This window comes from Homarus americanus, unplaced genomic scaffold (assembly GCF_018991925.1).
Source record: "Homarus americanus isolate GMGI-L3 unplaced genomic scaffold, GMGI_Hamer_2.0 scaffold39675, whole genome shotgun sequence".
NCBI lineage: Eukaryota > Metazoa > Arthropoda > Malacostraca > Decapoda > Nephropidae > Homarus > Homarus americanus.
Window position 1 is genome coordinate 14,060,086 of NW_024736071.1, and position 17,656 is coordinate 14,077,741.

The window sequence follows — 17,656 nt, forward strand, 5'->3', positions numbered from 1 at the left end:
TGCAGTACCATCCATAACTTTTGCCTGCACCACTGGTACAACATTCACCTAGCTCATTCTCAAGACATGAAATCAAATTGGGCTTTGGTCCCACTTCCCAATGTGCCATCGTCTGATAAAGATGGATGCCATGGCTAGTTTTCGTTTTTTTTTTAATTCTTCCAAATTGCCTGCACAGATCTGGCATGTAATGTATAACTGATAAAACAGTGCACGAACCTTCTTGGGTGCCATGACTTGGCCATCAAGGTTGATTTAGATTTAGTTGCAGTTAATAAGAGAGCCATCTTGTTCTTGTTAATTGGATCTGAAATGGATTTTGTTCTGCTGATGACTCTTTCCTTCACAAATTCACCATACTGTTTGGCTTCAACTTTTTATGCATTCTTCACCCATTCATCTGTTTTGGGGACATTACACCTTTGGATTCTAGATCCAAAATTTCAAGGGACCAAGGCGTTAGCACGTGGGACACAGGTGTCCGAGAGTTATCAATTGTTGTTTTGGGGAATATTATTTCATTCACAATGTTTTTTATTATGTTATCAAATTAGACTACAAGATATATAATTCTCTCATACGTATTTTGAGCGTATGCCTGGCAACGGGAGCCTGGTAGCGAGTGAGTGTAAATGAAGAAGGGTTACATATACTGTACAGCTCCTCCCCGACTTACGATGGGGTTAGGGACCCAAATCCAGGTTGTAAGTCGAAAATGCTTAAATAATACATAGAAAATCTAAGATGGGCGTCTCTTTTTCTTCTCAGCACCTCAAAACTCTTATTTTAAGCTTGCCAGCCATTTTAAAGTGAATTACAAAAGAAAATTTTGTCCATGTACTGACGTTGGGACTCGAAAATACGTAATTTGACAAAATTTTTGGTACGACTGAGGCAGGTCGTAAGTGCGGGTGGTCGTAAGTCGGGAGGAGCTGTATCTACCCGAAAATACGAGTTGAAAAACAACCATAACACCTCACAGCCTGGCCCATTAGCCTGGTGGTTACAGTGACGAGTTTAACCAGGCTACAATGCCATGATTAATCACTATTAAACACTATTATATCAGTAAACACTAATAGTAACAGTAAATCCAGTGAAATATGGCAGGGAATGAGGAGAGTTACAAGAACAGATGACGCTTTAACTAGTGGTCACTTACTCAGTGATTAATCATGGCATTGTAGCCAGGTTATCTCATCACTGTAACCACCAGGCTACTGGGCCAATCTGTGGTATTATGGTTATTTTTCAACTCATGTTTTTGGGTAGATATTCATGACTTTCTTCATTTATTTTTACTCAGTTGCATGCACACACTATCCTACATACACATTATGAAAAAAGTAAAAGAAATAATTGTCCTAAGGGCAAACACATAAAGGGAATACTGAATACATTTCTTTGCACACGAGTTAGCCGGCCCAGTGAGGGAGAGGAAAATGGTTGCAGAGTGTAGAGGGGTGGGGGGGGGATATTGCTAGGGAATTGGCGTGCCAGCTGATGTTCATAACCATGGTGAAACGGAGAATAATATGCAAATAGCGGCTGTGTTGAACTTTCATTTGGCTTTTATTTAATGATTTGGCAATACATGTACACAATTTTTTGTTGGTATTATTTTTATTTATTCCGCACATTTACTGGTACAGTCGGCCCTTAACATACGCGGGGGTTACGTAACAGAGATACCCGTGGATGTTAAAAATCCGCGTATATGTGCTGCCCCCCCCCCCCAAAAAAACTTGGTCCTCCCATGTCCTTATTTACCGTATATACCTGTGTGTAGTTCAAGTTTTTAAGACCAAATTATTTGGCAAAAAATGGGGGTCGACCTCTAAACGGGTAATAGTTTCGTTAGGTTAAAAAATATTTACCAGTAACTACCAGTAAACAATGGAAATGACACACCAACACACCACCAGCTGTGAGTGTCGGTACAGTTGCTAGGGCAGATCTCTTGCGTCATCATAGCAAGCCCAAAGTAGCCAAATGCATGGTATGGTATGCACAGGACGATGTAAAACATAAAGTATTCATTTTTTAAAGTTTATTTATAGATACTGTACATAAATTTTTGTTCATTACATTTGAAACATCAATCTTTGTTAATTAAATTTGAAACAAAAGAAAACTACGATACCGTATTTTCATTAAAATATTACATCACAAGTATATTTTACCTTAACTGTGACTGAATGAATATAGGTATTCTCAGAAATAAATATGGAAATATAATATTTTTGCTGGAATGACGTACATATTACAGTGGAAAGTGGGATAAAATCATGAAAACAATGACTTTCGCTTTCTTTCGTTATTCAAAAGATTTTACCGTAATCGCTTTTCGAATGGTTTTCAGTTAAAAAACTGTTGTACTCGTACTGTATTACAATAATATTCTATCCTATCATTAGCCTTATAATCCCACAACTGAAAACCATTCGAAAAGCGATTACGGTAACATCTTTTGAACGAAAGAAAGAGAAAGTCATTGCTTTCGTCACAATTTTATCCCACTTTCCACTGTAATACGTACATCATTTCAGCAAAAATATTACATTTCCATGTTCTCAGAAATAAATGGTAGTTTTGTTGAAACGTAATGTACAATATTTAATATTAAAATGCAAAAATAGCTATAAAAACAATTAATACACCCGTAATGTACTGGCTGGCATCTCCACTCGTCCCTGCTCCCGCGTCCAAGGTCACCACTCCTCCCAACTCGCTCCCTCCTCTACCTCCTCCACCTCCTCTGCCTCCTCCACCCCCTCTGCCTCCTCCACCTCCTCACCGTCACTACTGCCGACAACGAACACAAATGTTTTGTGAATAACTGCACCTCCACTTCCTATGCACAGTACTGAACTGTACTGTGCTGTGCATTTTTACAAACAATAAACATGGCAAGAAAAGCTATTAAAAAAAAAAAAGATAAAAATTTCACTTTACTGTACAGTACCTATCCTCGGCGACAGGACGGGGGTCATCAGGCTCATCGTCACTCAATTCCATAACCGGTGGTGAAGTGGGGGCGACGGTGGATTCGGCTGCTTCCTCACTGCCGCCAGTGATTGATGGTGTTAAATCTCTACTTCGGTGATTAAAGAACATGGTGATGGGGAGTTGTCGTCTCTTTCTTTCATTTCTTCCATGATGTTTTTGTATGGAGCGAAAACGTCATCCATCCCTCGCATGAATTTCAGGGCACGCACCATGGAGGGGTCCATACTATAGGCCAGGATTTTCAGTGCCTCAATATTCCTGGTCATCTCCCCTAACTTCTCCAACGTTATTTCTTGGTGCTCTTCCTCGTCCTCTTTCCCTTTCGCTTCCTCTTCCTTGCCTGAGTCTACGAACTCCTGTAGATTCTCCTCGGTCAGCTCAGTGACGTGCTCTTCAATTAGCTCCCTAATCTCGTCCTCTGCCATGTCCTGGAAGCCTTCAGCAGCCACTTTCCTTGACAGTGCCAGGGTCTTTCTGAATATTTTCATTAAAATCCATCAAAATCATTTTCCTTGTCATCGTCTTAAGCACCAAACAGCTCCTCCAAGTCTTCTCCTTGAACAGGGCTAGAGGGTACGTGTTTTTCGAATCGTTTTCAATTAAAAAAATGTTACAGCACATGTATATTTTACCTGAACTGTGCCTGAATGAATATATTCTCAGAAATAAATAGTAGTTTTGCTGAAATGTGATGTATTTCAATGTAAAATAGGATAAAATACATGACAAAAACAAAAGACTTTACCTAACCTTCCAGTGTTCAAGAGATGTTACTCGTTTTTTTAATAGTTTTCGGTTAAAATACTGTTATATTACAATGATATTATATTCATACTGTGCTTGATATACTATATTCACAGAAATGTAATATTTTTGCTGAAATGACGTACGTATTACACTGGAAAGTGACGAAAGCAATGACTCGCTTTCTTTCGTTCAAAAGATGTTACCGTAATCGCTTTTCGAATGGTTTTCAGTTAAAAAAACTGTTGCGTCACAAGTGAATTAAGATGGAATATTATTGTAATACAACAGAATTTTTTTTTAATGGCTGTCTTTTTGAAAAATTTACTTTAAGGTGAACAACCTCTTATCCCGGACACCCCTTTCACCCAATTAGTCTGCCTTAGCGAGGTTTTCCTGTACAGGGCCCCCCCCCCCAAATTCGCGGGGGTTAGGTTCTCAAAATGGCTGCAAATAACATTTGCAGACGGGGGCTGGGGGGGGTTACATTATTACTTGTTTACAAAGAAATGTATATTCCCTTTATGTGTTTGCCCTGAGGACAATTATTTCTTTTACCTGTAGTATTGTATATGTGTGTGTTTGTGTAGACACATATACACAAAACACATACGTACAAATAATCAGAAAAATTTATTAAAAAATTGACAGTCTACCCTCAAGTCCGTGTTTTATTAATAAAGTAATAGAGCATGGACTTGAGGGTAAACTGTTACATTTTTAATAAATTTGTTTCTGATTATTTGTGAGAGGATTTTCCAATTCTTATTTATTTGTATGTGTTTTGTGTGTGTGTGTCTACACACACACACACTCACATATACAATAATGTACACGTAAAGGAAATTACTGTCTCTAGAATGAATGGCTCCCTGTCCCAGCCGCGAAAATGCCGGCAATTTTAAAACTCCCCACAGACATTCTTGGGTACATCCAGGGTGTCATCCGCAAATAACAGAGAATCGCGAAGTAAAAATCCGTGAACTGGGGGGGGGGGGGCATACTGTCTATTAACGAAAAAGGAATACACTGACAGCTCAAATTACAAGTTGAAACTTAGCCATGGCCACCCAGCACAACACACAGTATAACTCGACTCCTATTTCTCTCAAATATATATTCTCTTAATAATTATAAGGCTCTCTTTCTTAAAAAATTAATAAACGCCACATACAGCTCCACCATAATAATACACAAATGGATCTTGACTGCAATCTTACAGTTATACAAACCAAAATTTCTCCACGGATGCCAACTACAATGTTTACAAAGCAACACCACACGGGAGAGAGCACACCATGTAGGATGCTACTGGTGTCATCTGCCATTTTTCTAATACAGTGGTCCCTCGGTTAACGAACACAATTCGTTCCAGAGGGTCGTTCGTTAATCAAAATTTTTTTTAACCGAATCCATTGTTTCAATGGGATATTGGATAATTGGTTCCAGCTCACAGAAAACTACATAAAAAAAAAAAAAAATAATACAGTAAAGTACATTTACTTTGAGGTGTGTATGTAGAAGGTTCCTGGTTGATGATGATGATAGGAATTAGAAGTGGTGGTGGAGGAGAAGGGAGAAGAGAAGGAAGTGGGGATGGAGGATTAAATTTTTAGTTTAACAAATTTATTGGCAAAGCTTGTAGTACAGTTTGCCTATTCTGAGTAATTCACTCAGGTCTTGACACTGAGGGTGGTATCACTTCTCACTGCCACGCAGGACAGAGGTTCATACACAAAGAAATACATCATATTCATTAACAGCTATATATGTATAGTGGTCAGATTCATGTGGGTAATGTCACTGTTCACTGCCATGCAGGACAGAGGTTCGTACACAAAGAGATGCATCATATTCATTGACAGTACATACACATATATATATATATATATATATATACACACATACACATATATATATATATATATATATATATATATATATATATATATATATATATATATATATATATATATATATATATATATATATATATATATATACACACACACACACACACACACACACACACACACACACACACATACATATATAGGTCAGATTCATGTGGGTAATGTCACTCTTCACTGCCATACAGGACAGAGGTTCGTACACAAAGAATGCATCATATTCATTGACACTATATATAGGTCAGATTCATGTGGGTAATGCCACTGTTCACTGCCATGCAGGACAGAGGTTCGTACACAAAGAAGGAAATACATCATATTCATTAGCAGTATATATAGGTCAGTGGTTCACATACATTGGAGTCATATTCTAATTGAAGACTAATCAGTGTGGGCTAGCAAATTTGGGATAAACAGCAAGAATGTCCTCAAGCACCCCTGATTCAATGTAGTAATTACATAGTTCAAGATACAATAAGTCAGGTGGCCTGAAGTCTTTGACAGTGTCACATTCAATAATATAGTGTTCAAGTGTATGCTTTAGAGGTTTATCATAAAGTTTACATGCTGAGTGTTCAGGTATGGGTACAGCGTTACTAACTTGCCAGATGTGTCTGTATCCTAACCTAATTCTGGCCACGACTACATCACATTGTCTGGTTCTGTCCTTATGCTAATAGGGATGGAGGAGAAATCACCTTTCAGGGGACCCATGCTTGATGCCGTCATTTCACCAATAAAATTTTAATTTCACTAGGTGTAATTCAAGATTATTTTCTTTAAATCAACACTGCACTGCTCTATATATTATTAATATGTTAAATAAATTTCAGAATGACCAATAATTTTTATGTAAAAATACAAAATTATTCAAGACACCAGCAAAATCGATGTTCACTCCACTGTCAACAAAGCCCAACTAACGCCTGGTGGCTGAGTCAAGCGTCTGATGGGAGCACAAAAAACTAGTTCCCTGTACTGCATATATTATCAATATGTTAAATAAATTTTAAAATGACTAATAATTTTAATATAAAAAATGCAAAAAATATTAAAGAGCACAACTTTCTTGATATTTATTCCACTGGAAATGAATGTAAACATAGAACAGATTACTGAATTGGCAGATTTGCCCATCAGCTGATCATGCTCACAACAAAACGTGATGTTCGTAAGGATTTCGTCAATCGAAGTTCTGTTCGTCAACCGAAATGAAGATCCTTATGGGAGGTAATTAGTTAATCGAGGGACCATTGTATTCTACTTTTGTATAAATTTGTTAATGCTGTCAATTAAATTTAAGCGCTATGATTTACTAAAATATTGACAACATTGAAACAATATGAATAATTGTCCTAACATACAATATTATAAATGTAAACAAATAATTTATACGAAAGCATTTGTTGAACTGATAGAGTATAGTAGTACAGGTATCATAAGGAATAACTACCCAATTCTCTTGGAAGGCACAGACCGTAACATATTCTACTTTTTTTTAATTCTACAATGAACTACAGTACTGTATATTATGTTGTTTTGTTTGGTTTCTTGCTTGTGATTTCTTGCTATTTGTAATTAAATTATATTTAATAACTTCCACCCCTAAATTTACTTGAAATTTACCCAGAATTGTTTATCTGAAAAATGCTACAGAATTTAGTTTCAGAGGGAGGGGCATAGGGTAGTGACCATTTTTCTAAAACTGAGAATATTCACAAATTCTACATACTCTTGGTCTTAACAGTGCTGCATTTCAAAGATAGTGGGGTGTGAATTAATATCTGATAACAAGGAAGGGCATCCAAGTGAACTGTAGATTAGACTATTGGAATTCATTTGGAAAATTCTAATGGAAACTGGACTCCTGGGTGTGAGTTGGTGTTGGTGGAAAATTAGAAGAAAGGCAATTGCACTGTACTATACTGTATTTTCAGTTAAATTATATTAGTTGTATTACAAGTTCTTGTTTTAGATATATTGGTGATCAGTTTTTCATGATTATTCTAAATATGCAGGGTTTCAAAAAGTTGGCTTATGGAGTTGTGGGTACTTTATGGAAGAAATGCTGGAACCAATAATGTAAAAGTATTTAAGATAAAGGAATATCTCTGCATTTGACAGTGCTGAAAAGTTGAAAAAACAAACAGAAAGGTGTATGAAAAATAGTGATTGTAAGAAGAATATTTGCTCAACCGAGTTCAAGTCTTTACTGCATCAAACCTATGACTCATAAGAGTAATGAAGCCTTACATTATCTCCAGGGAAGCCTGAGAAAGTTGGGCTTTACTGTATTATTAATGTGCTTATAAAGACAGTATAGGATGTAAGATATGAAAGATGTTTTGTTGAATTATCAGTATGTGTACAGTGTAGTATAGAGAAAGAAATAATGACATTATTTTCCTAACAGAGAACCATTGAATGGCATTTGTAAGATGGATGTCAGCTGTGATGAAATCATTGCTAAAACTATTATTTTAGTAGTTGTGAAATTTTGTATTGAAAATATAACCTTTACAGTTATTATATTCATTAACAATTCAACTGAAAATTTATATTTACTGGTAGTTTTAATGAAATTAAATGTTTAGAATGGAGTTTATGGCAACTGAGTGTCACTGAGGATTACTTGTGCTGGGGTCTGCATATACAGGCTTCCAAGGAACAAACAGTTGTGTTGTAAATTTACAGGTGCACTTATTTATCATAAACACAGGACCCCCCTCACATATCTAGCTGTAAATAGGTAAGACTTGAATATTAAAATAAGTTGACTCTGTTGTCTGTCTGTATGCAGCAAAAATTAGTATTTTAATCTCAGAAATATTCATGTGTTTTTCTTCTAAAATTTGTTGTGTATTTTTTTTATTTTTTTATTTATTTATTTATTTTTTTGCGGGAATTAGCACGGGCACAGGGCAAACAATCCACAAGAGGCCTGGAGGGCGAAAAAATAAGAACAGAAAGAAATTGAAATTAGAGAAGGAAAAGGTTATACTGTGTTAATCTACACCACGAAGATGCTGGAAAACCAGCTATTTAAAGTGAGACAGATTGTATAAATATGGAAACACAGAAGAAGGCAGAGCATTCCACAGTTTGGCTGCGTGAGGAAAGGAGGTGGTACTATAAGGGGTTATTCTCGTGGGCGATATCCGCAGTGGGCACATGAACATGGAAGCGTGTGCTATGAGCCCATGGCCTTGCTGGTGGAACACAGGATGCCAAATCCACTGAACAGTGCCCGTTAAAGTACCTGTAAATGAGAGAGTGAAGCAACATTGCGGCGAAGAAAGGGATGAGATTGTGCGACTAAGGAGAAAGAGTTAATAAGACGAAATGCCTTTGATTTCACTATCTAACAGTTAGACAGAAGAAGAGCCACCCAGATATGAGAGCAGTACTCCAAGTTAGGACGAATGAATCCCTTATATACTTGGAGCAACTGCTCAGGAGTGAAGTAACTACGACATCTGTACAGCATTCCCAACTTTAGGAGGCAGTTTTACCTATATTAAAGATGTTTAATGTCCAGGACATACTGGAGGAAATAGGTGAGGCCCAGCATATTTATTTCAGAATTTGGCAGAATGATAGCGTCCTAAAATGTAATTTGTGGGAGATCATCTACTTTAGAAAGTTGTGATTAGTAATTGGTAAATACTGAGTTTTATTACTATTGAATTTAACCAAGTTTGTACCTCCCCATTCAGAGATGCTGCACAGATCCGCATTGATAGAAGTAATGATATCAGCTCTAGAAACAGATCTAGTTTGAGATTTAGGAGGAAGGGTTAAAATGTGAATAAGAGTGAAGAGTAGAGTCATCAGCGTAAGAATGGATAGAATTAGTTGTAGTGTGAAATAAATCATTGATAAAAAGAAGGAAGAGAGTAGGTGAAAGAACAGAACCCTGTGGGACACCAATATTGGTAGAGAAGAAGCGAGAAATTGATCCCTTGACAACAACTGCCATGGATCGGTTCTCAAGGAAGCTAAAGATTAGAAAACAAAGTGGGGGAGAGAAGTTTACAAAGCAAAGACTTGTGCCATACCCTGTCAAATGCTTTGGAGATGTCGAGGACCACGATCTAACCTAACCTAACCTGGGTTATTCTGATTCATTTTATTGACAATAAATTATTGCATAATGTAACAATATCTGATTTGGTACTTCAGAAGTTCTCATTCTTGCTGAATGTTAACAAAGGCACTCTTGATATTTCACTAATTGAATATAAGATTACCTTTTCCTTCTTCCATCCTTCACTCTTCAGTATGTCAAAACATCTCCAGTTTTCATTTCTTTTCTGTGCTGTTCTCCTGGCCGTTTTATCTCTGACTTTCCTGTGTTGTCTATTTTTCTTTCTTACATTACAGTATATCTAAGATTTCATTCTCTTCATTTAGATACTGTATGTAGTAATGTTCAAAGTGCCATATCTTATTTTTGTGTATCCTTGTCTGTAATGGCTTATGGGGTTTTACAAGTCCTTCAAGTTTCTGAGGCTAATCCTTGAGTAATATAATTAATAGTTATTATCTTATTTATAGTTTTTGTCTTAATAGTTATTGTGTCTGGTTGGGGTGAAGCTCTTACTAATTATCTTTTCTTAATTTTCAGGATATTTTAACTACAGTATTTGGCATCATATTCACTTGTGTTGTGAATATGTGTATCAAAAAGAAAATATTTCTCATACCACTCAACTTCTTTCAGGGATACTAATTGAGGAGAAATGCTGGAATACAACCATAGATAGATAGATATTTACACATAGTTCTAATAGTGCATTATTGTTTTCACAGGATACTGTTAATATTCTGAGGGCTGAGGGCTTCCACATGCCTACTGTTAGTGAGAGTGATGCTATGTTCACGGCTGACCGTGCACCTGATTGGGCAGATGGAGAATGTTGCCACCGCTGTCGCTCACAGTTCACAATGATCCGAAGAAAGGTGAGGATATAGTCTTAGAACTGATACTGTATATGAATATTGTACAGTAAAGACTGGGTGGATTAGAGTTAAGTTTCTGTACTTTTTTCAGTAAACCAGGTCATAGCTGACTTCCTTAATATACAGTACTGTACAGAACTTAAAGGTCAAATTAGATTTGATTCCACAATGGTCAGTGCATTCATGTGTGGTTTAGGATAATATAAATGTTCTGCTTGAAAGCCTTAGGCCTGTTTTCGACCAATGAGAAAGCCTATGAGGCGTGACGTCATGAAAGTTGTGGCGCCCTGTGAAGGGTGACGCCGTTTGAAAGGCGGAGTCTGCGTTGGGTAAGAGTTAAGTGTGGTTGTGTCTTGAGTGTCACCTCCTCATATGAGGGGAGGGAAGGGTGGTATAGCTTCTGCATGTGGGAGCTGCCTCAGGGTCACACTGTGTGTGTGTGTGTGTGTGTGTGTGTGTGTGTGTGTGTGTGTGTGTGTGTGTGTGTGTGTGTGTGTGTGTGTGTGTGTGTGTGTGTGTGTGTGTGTGTGTGTGTGTGTGTGTGTGTGTGTGTGTGTGTGTGTGTGTGTGTGTGTGTGTGTGTGTGTGTGTGTGTGTGTGTGTGTGTGTGTGTGTGTGTGTGTGTGTGTGTGTGTGTGTGTGTGTGTGTGTGTGTGTGTGTGTGTGTGTGTGTGTGTGTGTGTGTGTGTGTGTGTGTGTGTGTGTGTGTGTGTGTGTGTGTGTGTGTGTGTGTGTGTGTGTGTGTGTGTGTGTGTGTGTGTGTGTGTGTGTGTGTGTGTGTGTGTGTGTGTGTGTGTGTGTGTGTGTGTGTGTGTGTGTGTGTGTGTGTGTGTGTGTGTGTGTGTGTGTGTGTGTGTGTGTGTGTGTGTGTGTGTGTGTGTGTGTGTGTGTGTGTGTGTGTGTGTGTGTGTGTGTGTGTGTGTGTGTGTGTGTGTGTGTGTGTGTGTGTGTGTGTGTGTGTGTGTGTGTGTGTGTGTGTGTGTGTGTGTGTGTGTGTGTGTGTGTGTGTGTGTGTGTGTGTGTGTGTGTGTGTGTGTGTGTGTGTGTGTGTGTGTGTGTGTGTGTGTGTGTGTGTGTGTGTGTGTGTGTGTGTGTGTGTGTGTGTGTGTGTGTGTGTGTGTGTGTGTGTGTGTGTGTGTGTGTGTGTGTGTGTGTGTGTGTGTGTGTGTGTGTGTGTGTGTGTGTGTGTGTGTGTGTGTGTGTGTGTGTGTGTGTGTGTGTGTGTGTGTGTGTGTGTGTGTGTGTGTGTGTGTGTGTGTGTGTGTGTGTGTGTGTGTGTGTGTGTGTGTGTGTGTGTGTGTGTGTGTGTGTGTGTGTGTGTGTGTGTGTGTGTGTGTGTGTGTGTGTGTGTGTGTGTGTGTGTGTGTGTGTGTGTGTGTGTGTGTGTGTGTGTGTGTGTGTGTGTGTGTGTGTGTGTGTGTGTGTGTGTGTGTGTGTGTGTGTGTGTGTGTGTGTGTGTGTGTGTGTGTGTGTGTGTGTGTGTGTGTGTGTGTGTGTGTGTGTGTGTGTGTGTGTGTGTGTGTGTGTGTGTGTGTGTGTGTGTGTGTGTTACGGTTTATTAATAGAGTTGCAGCCGGTGGCTGAAAATATACAGACTTACATTTGATTTAGACATAATGATATAATATGCATTGAATACATTTACAGGGCTGTACAGTACATAAATCAGGAGCTGTTTATTATTTTAACAATAGATGGGATGGTGCTGTTCTTATATCTATCGGTGTGGGCTCTTATGGGCTGTATTTTGTTGTAGTGGCGGACTGCGCGAGTTGGGTGGGGGGCTGGAGGTGGCGATGGCGAGGGTGGTGCAGTAGTCCACGGCCAAACCTTTCCAGTGCTTGGTGGTGGAGGTCACTGAGGGATGGCATTTCCAGGGTGGAGAGAGCATTGGTGTAGCCGGAGTATTCTGCGCCGAGCATGATTCTGCAGGCCCTTTTCTGTACCTTCTCTAGCTGACGTTGTTGGGTGGAGTTGAGAGACGACGACCAGGCTGGTGACGCATACGTTAGTTTGGGGAGAATAAAGGCGTTGTAGATGGTTCTCAGCTCTGGCGTGGGTGTCCCAAGTGACCTAAGTCTTCGTAGCATGCAGAGGCGGTACGAGGCTGCCTTGACTGTGTTATTTACATGGGCCTTCCAGTCAAGTTTGTTGTCTATAGTTACACCCAGGAGCTTGGCAGACTGCACCAGCTGGAGAGGATGGGCACCCACTGTGACTGCTGGGGCTTGCACTGGAGTGGTGGCGGTATTGATGTGCATGACTACGGTTTTGGTGTGGTTGATGGTGACCTTGTTCTCCGTAGTCCATGCCTGTAGCCTGTCCAGGGTGCCTTGGAGCGATGAGTAGTCTGGTGCGGTGTTGTCCACTGAAACCCCCACAGTGCAGTCATCCACGTACTTCCACATTATGTGTGTGTGTGTGTGTGGTGATGATGATAATAATAATAATAATAATAATAATAATAATTAACTGTTTATTGAAAAAATTCTGCAGCCCGAAGGCTGATAATATACATTGGACATAAATGACTTATTACATACATTGGTAGTTTAACAAAAGCCTTCATTAGAGAAAGGTAAAGGAACATACAGTGAACATACAGATTAATGTAGGTGTTGAACAGCAAACTCGTAATGTAGTAACTCCCTCCCAGATGGTGTTAGGAGGAACTCACGTGGTGTAGTAGTTCCCTCAGATGTTGTTATGAGGGACCTGGCGTGGTGTAGTAATTCCCTCGCTGATGGTGTTATGAGGGGCCTCACGTGGTGCAGTAATTCCCTCACAGATGGTGTTATGAGGGACCTCACGTGGTGTAGTAATTACCTCACAGATGGTGTTATGAGGGACCTCACGTGTTGTCGTAATTACCTCACAGATGGTGTTATGAGGGGCCTCACGTGGTGTAGTAACTCCCTCACAGATGGTGTTATGAGGGGCATCACGTGGTGTAGTAATTCCCTCACAGATGGTGTTATGAGGGGCCTGACGTGGTGTAGTAATTTCCTCACAGATGGTGTTATGAGGGACCTCACATAGTGTAGTAATTCCCTCACAGATGGTGTTATGAGGGACTTGACGTGGTGTAGTAATTCCCTCACATATGGTGTTATGAGGGACATGTGGTGTGTGTGTGTGTGTGTGTGTTCCTTCCTTCTTAGTGCAGTAATGAAATACTGTATTGTAAAGTTTAAAAAACAAACCTATTTTATAGCATGTTAGGTAGAAAGTAGTAATATACCTATTGCTCAGTGGTGCTGGGTGAAAGTTGTAACACTGATATTGGATATTGACACAGTTTATATACTGTAGCCAGAAAAATACCGATACAGAGTCAATAATAATAACAATATTTTTTTATATTTAACATTGACATGGCTGAGCCAGTTGAGAGCCTGAGTTCACTTGAAGGCACCTGATATATACGGTACATTTATCTCAAGGAAGTATTATGTAACATTTAATATGAAATGGAATAGTACATGTAACATTGTGTTATTAAGAAAATATCAGAATGTTACCACAGTTTTCACTAAGTTATTTAGTAATTTTTATTTTTTGTAAAAAAAATTTATTTCTGCATATTTATTATAAGTATATACATATTTTATAGTGGAGTTGATATACATTAATATGATAAGGGGGGGGGGAAGCAGTACAACATGGGTTGTATTAAGGTGAAACAAGAGGACAGAAGCTGTCAGTATCATGTCGTGTCGGCAAATATAATTATTGCAATGGTAATTTCTATCTATCTACATAATAATTTATAATATAATGGTTTTGGGGGTACAGTAAAAGCAGGATTATAAAGTAGGTATTACAAAAATATTAATACTTAGACAATAGATATTTTTTTAGAGATGATTTAAAGGAAGGGAGTGTAGTCATTGCTCAAATTGGTGGGGGTAAGTTGTTCCACTCCTTCACACCATGATATTTTATGGAGGCCTGGAACTGAAAGGAGTGCATAGTGGGTGGTCTTATTAGCTCTGGGTGTCTTAAGTTGGATCTGATTATTCTGGAACTGGAAAGTGATTGATAGATTTGTAAACAAATAGGGCACAGCAGTAGGTGTTAATATCCTCAAATTTTAACATTTTCGATTTAGCAAATTGTTCGTTAGTGTGATCAATTTTTTTAAATAGGTCATTGTGAGCACAACTCTTCTGTACAGTAATCAAGGATTGTGTTTTTGTCGAGCCAGAGGCTTGTAATGGCCCCTTTCTCATCAACAGAAGTATTATATAAATGGGTTATTTACATCTGATTTATATTCAGATTCATCCCCTGTAACTTTCCACTATCTGTGAGGACATGAACTGAACACGTGAACAGTCGCTTTCCCAAGAGGGAGAAGCCCATATGTCAGCATCTATGTAAGCGCGCACCAAGGCGACGCCTTCAGGCAGTCACTCACACCAATTAATATCGAACGGACGTTGATTCACGTTTATATACATAAACTCCGTCCCTTTCTCATCACACTCATAAATAGTGGAACTTACGGTTGATCTACACTCAGGAATTCTATAAACATAATACTCTTCAAATAAAACAAGAAACTTCAAAAACCTTTTTTACTGCCAATATCAAAAGCAACATAGCAGAAGTAATCTTCGCCTACTTCGTGTTTAAAAACACATCTTCTTAGCAATGTGCAACTTTTGCTACTGTAATCACGCTAGATGAATGAGTGTGTGGTGCTTAAGACTCTTTCAACGAAACAATCATTTTTGCGGAGAGCAATGGTACTGAGTTGTGAAGGGTTCAACACGGCATGGCTGAAAATTTAGAGTCTGTGATACTTTTGTAGAACTATCATACAGTCAACCCTCTCTTTACGTGGTCCCACATTCCGCGTTTCCACGTTTACGCGGTACCCTGCCGAAACCGGAATGCTCACATTCCGCGGTGCGTGTACCCCTTTACGCGGAGAGTGTCCGGCTCGACGCTATTTTTAGATTCGCCCCTCCAACCTGCTCCCGCCTCCGCCTCCGCAAGCTGCGCGGTAAGGTTGCGCAGTGCATGTCTCTGTTACGTTATCAGTGACTTCATATGACGTATCGGACTGTGATTGGCCATGCATCCCTACCTCCCTCTGCTTCTAGCTGTAATTGGACCTCCCTCTGCTTCTAGCTATGGTGGTTTAAAGTAATGTAGCGTGTCCACCCGGAGAGGGAGGAGGGAGGAGGAGGGAGGAGGAAAGGCGGCGCTTGACCTGGCAGTTTAATCCCCTCCAGGCCACACCATTGTAATCGATGCATCCATTGTTCTGTAGGCCAGCCCATGATTCCCCTCCCAGAAGAGGCACCTGCACGGACCCAGCACTTCGCTGAAGACCACGGCGTTCCTAAGCCTCTGAGTAGAAGTATAAGATCATACAAGAGTTGGAGAAAGGAACAAGACAGGTTGATCTCGCGCGCCAGCATGGTGTTAACGGGTCTACGATCAGGACAATTAAGAAGGATGCAGCCAAGATAAAGGAGCACATGAACATCACAAAGTCTACAGGTGCTTCTATGATCAAGTATTTCCACAACCAGGTGCTTCTCAAGATGGAAAAATTACTTGTGAGCTACTTGGTGCGTCAGGCGCGATGGAACATGGCGGTGGACATGCGCTCTGTTAAGGAGTACGTACGTGAACTGTATGCTGCAGTGTCACGAAAGATGGGAATTACAGAGCCCAAACCCTTTAATGCTTCCTCTGGGTGGTTACAGAGGTTTAAAAAGAGGAACAAGATCACCAATATCAACATTGGTGGTGAAGAAGCTAGTTGCTGACTGTGTTGCGGCTAGGGTATTTCCTCCGTTTTTACGTGAGATTATGGAGGAAGGACAGTACACCGACGACCAGGTGTTTAACATGGACGAATCTGGTCTTTTTTTGGAAAAAGCTACCTTCCAAGACCTTCGTTGTGAAGAATGCCAGCAAGATTCGGGGCCGGAAGTTGCAGAAGGAGCGCATCACCGTCCTGTTTACCACCAATGCCTCCAGTACCTGTAAGCTCAAGTTATCGGTGATCCACACAGCACACAAGCCGCACGCCTACAAGAGCATGACATGACCAAGCTAAATGTTCACTGGCTGACCGCACGTAAGGCGTGGATGTTCTCTACACTGTCCATCTCCTGGTTTGATGACTGTTTCGTTCCCGATGTGAAGAAATTCTGTGAGCAACAGAATGTGCCATTCAAGATTTTGTTGCTGCTGGACAACGCACCAGGACACTCGCCCCTACTGTTAGATCTTCACCCCAACGTAAAAGTGGTCTTCCTTCCTCCCAACACTACGTCTATATTACAGCCCATGGACCAAGAGTTAATCTGTAATGTAAAAGCTGCATTCTCTACTAAAAAATTCAAGCTCCTGAACGACTACACCAACACCAGGGAAGAGTTGCATAACCTGAGTGACACCACCACCGATAGCAAGGGCGAAGACGATGAGGATCAACAGTTGGCAAAGCAACAAGTACTTTTAAAAAAATTCTGGAGAATATTCAACATCAAGAAAGCTGTGGACTTCTTGGTGGAGGCATGGGATCAGCTGTCTGTAGCAACTGTTCGTCACGCATGGAGACATGTGTTGCAAGGCATTCCGGCCGTAAGGCAGAGTCAATCTGTGACTGGTGAGGTTCAGACTGTTGCAGTAGCAGTGGACTTTGCCAGAGAAGCTGCGCAGACTGTTACAGCTGCAGGCTTCTCCGACACCACCAACGACGGCATCCTGGAGGTGATAAGGGATCCTGATGTGACTACCGACGAGATGGTAGATGATGATGACGTCAGTGAAGAGGCAGGTGGTGCGTCATCCCAAGAAGAACGCCGCTTATCCCATAGTAATGTTAGGGGTGCCATCGAGTGTATCGAGAAAGTCAAGCTCCTCCTTTCCGACGACCCTGACGCAAACAGGTATGAAATCTTCACTACCCAGCTGTTGCAGACTATGGAGCCCTACATCAAGGTTTATCACGAGAACATAAACACCAGCCGTCAGCAAAGCATAACAGAGTTCTTCGCCCGCAA

At 40.1% G+C, this 17,656-nt stretch overlaps 1 protein-coding gene across 2 annotated transcripts in view; it reads left to right on the forward strand.

Moving 5' to 3' along the window:
* LOC121871809 (hepatocyte growth factor-regulated tyrosine kinase substrate-like) overlaps positions 1 to 17,656 on the forward strand; it is a 129,577-nt gene that overhangs the window by 15,802 nt on the left and 96,119 nt on the right. For both annotated transcript variants that reach the window (XM_042374308.1, XM_042374309.1), the window contains exon 4: positions 10,476 to 10,625. In XM_042374308.1, the coding sequence (XP_042230242.1) occupies positions 10,476 to 10,625 (150 nt within the window). The remainder of the gene's footprint in view (positions 1 to 10,475; positions 10,626 to 17,656) is intronic.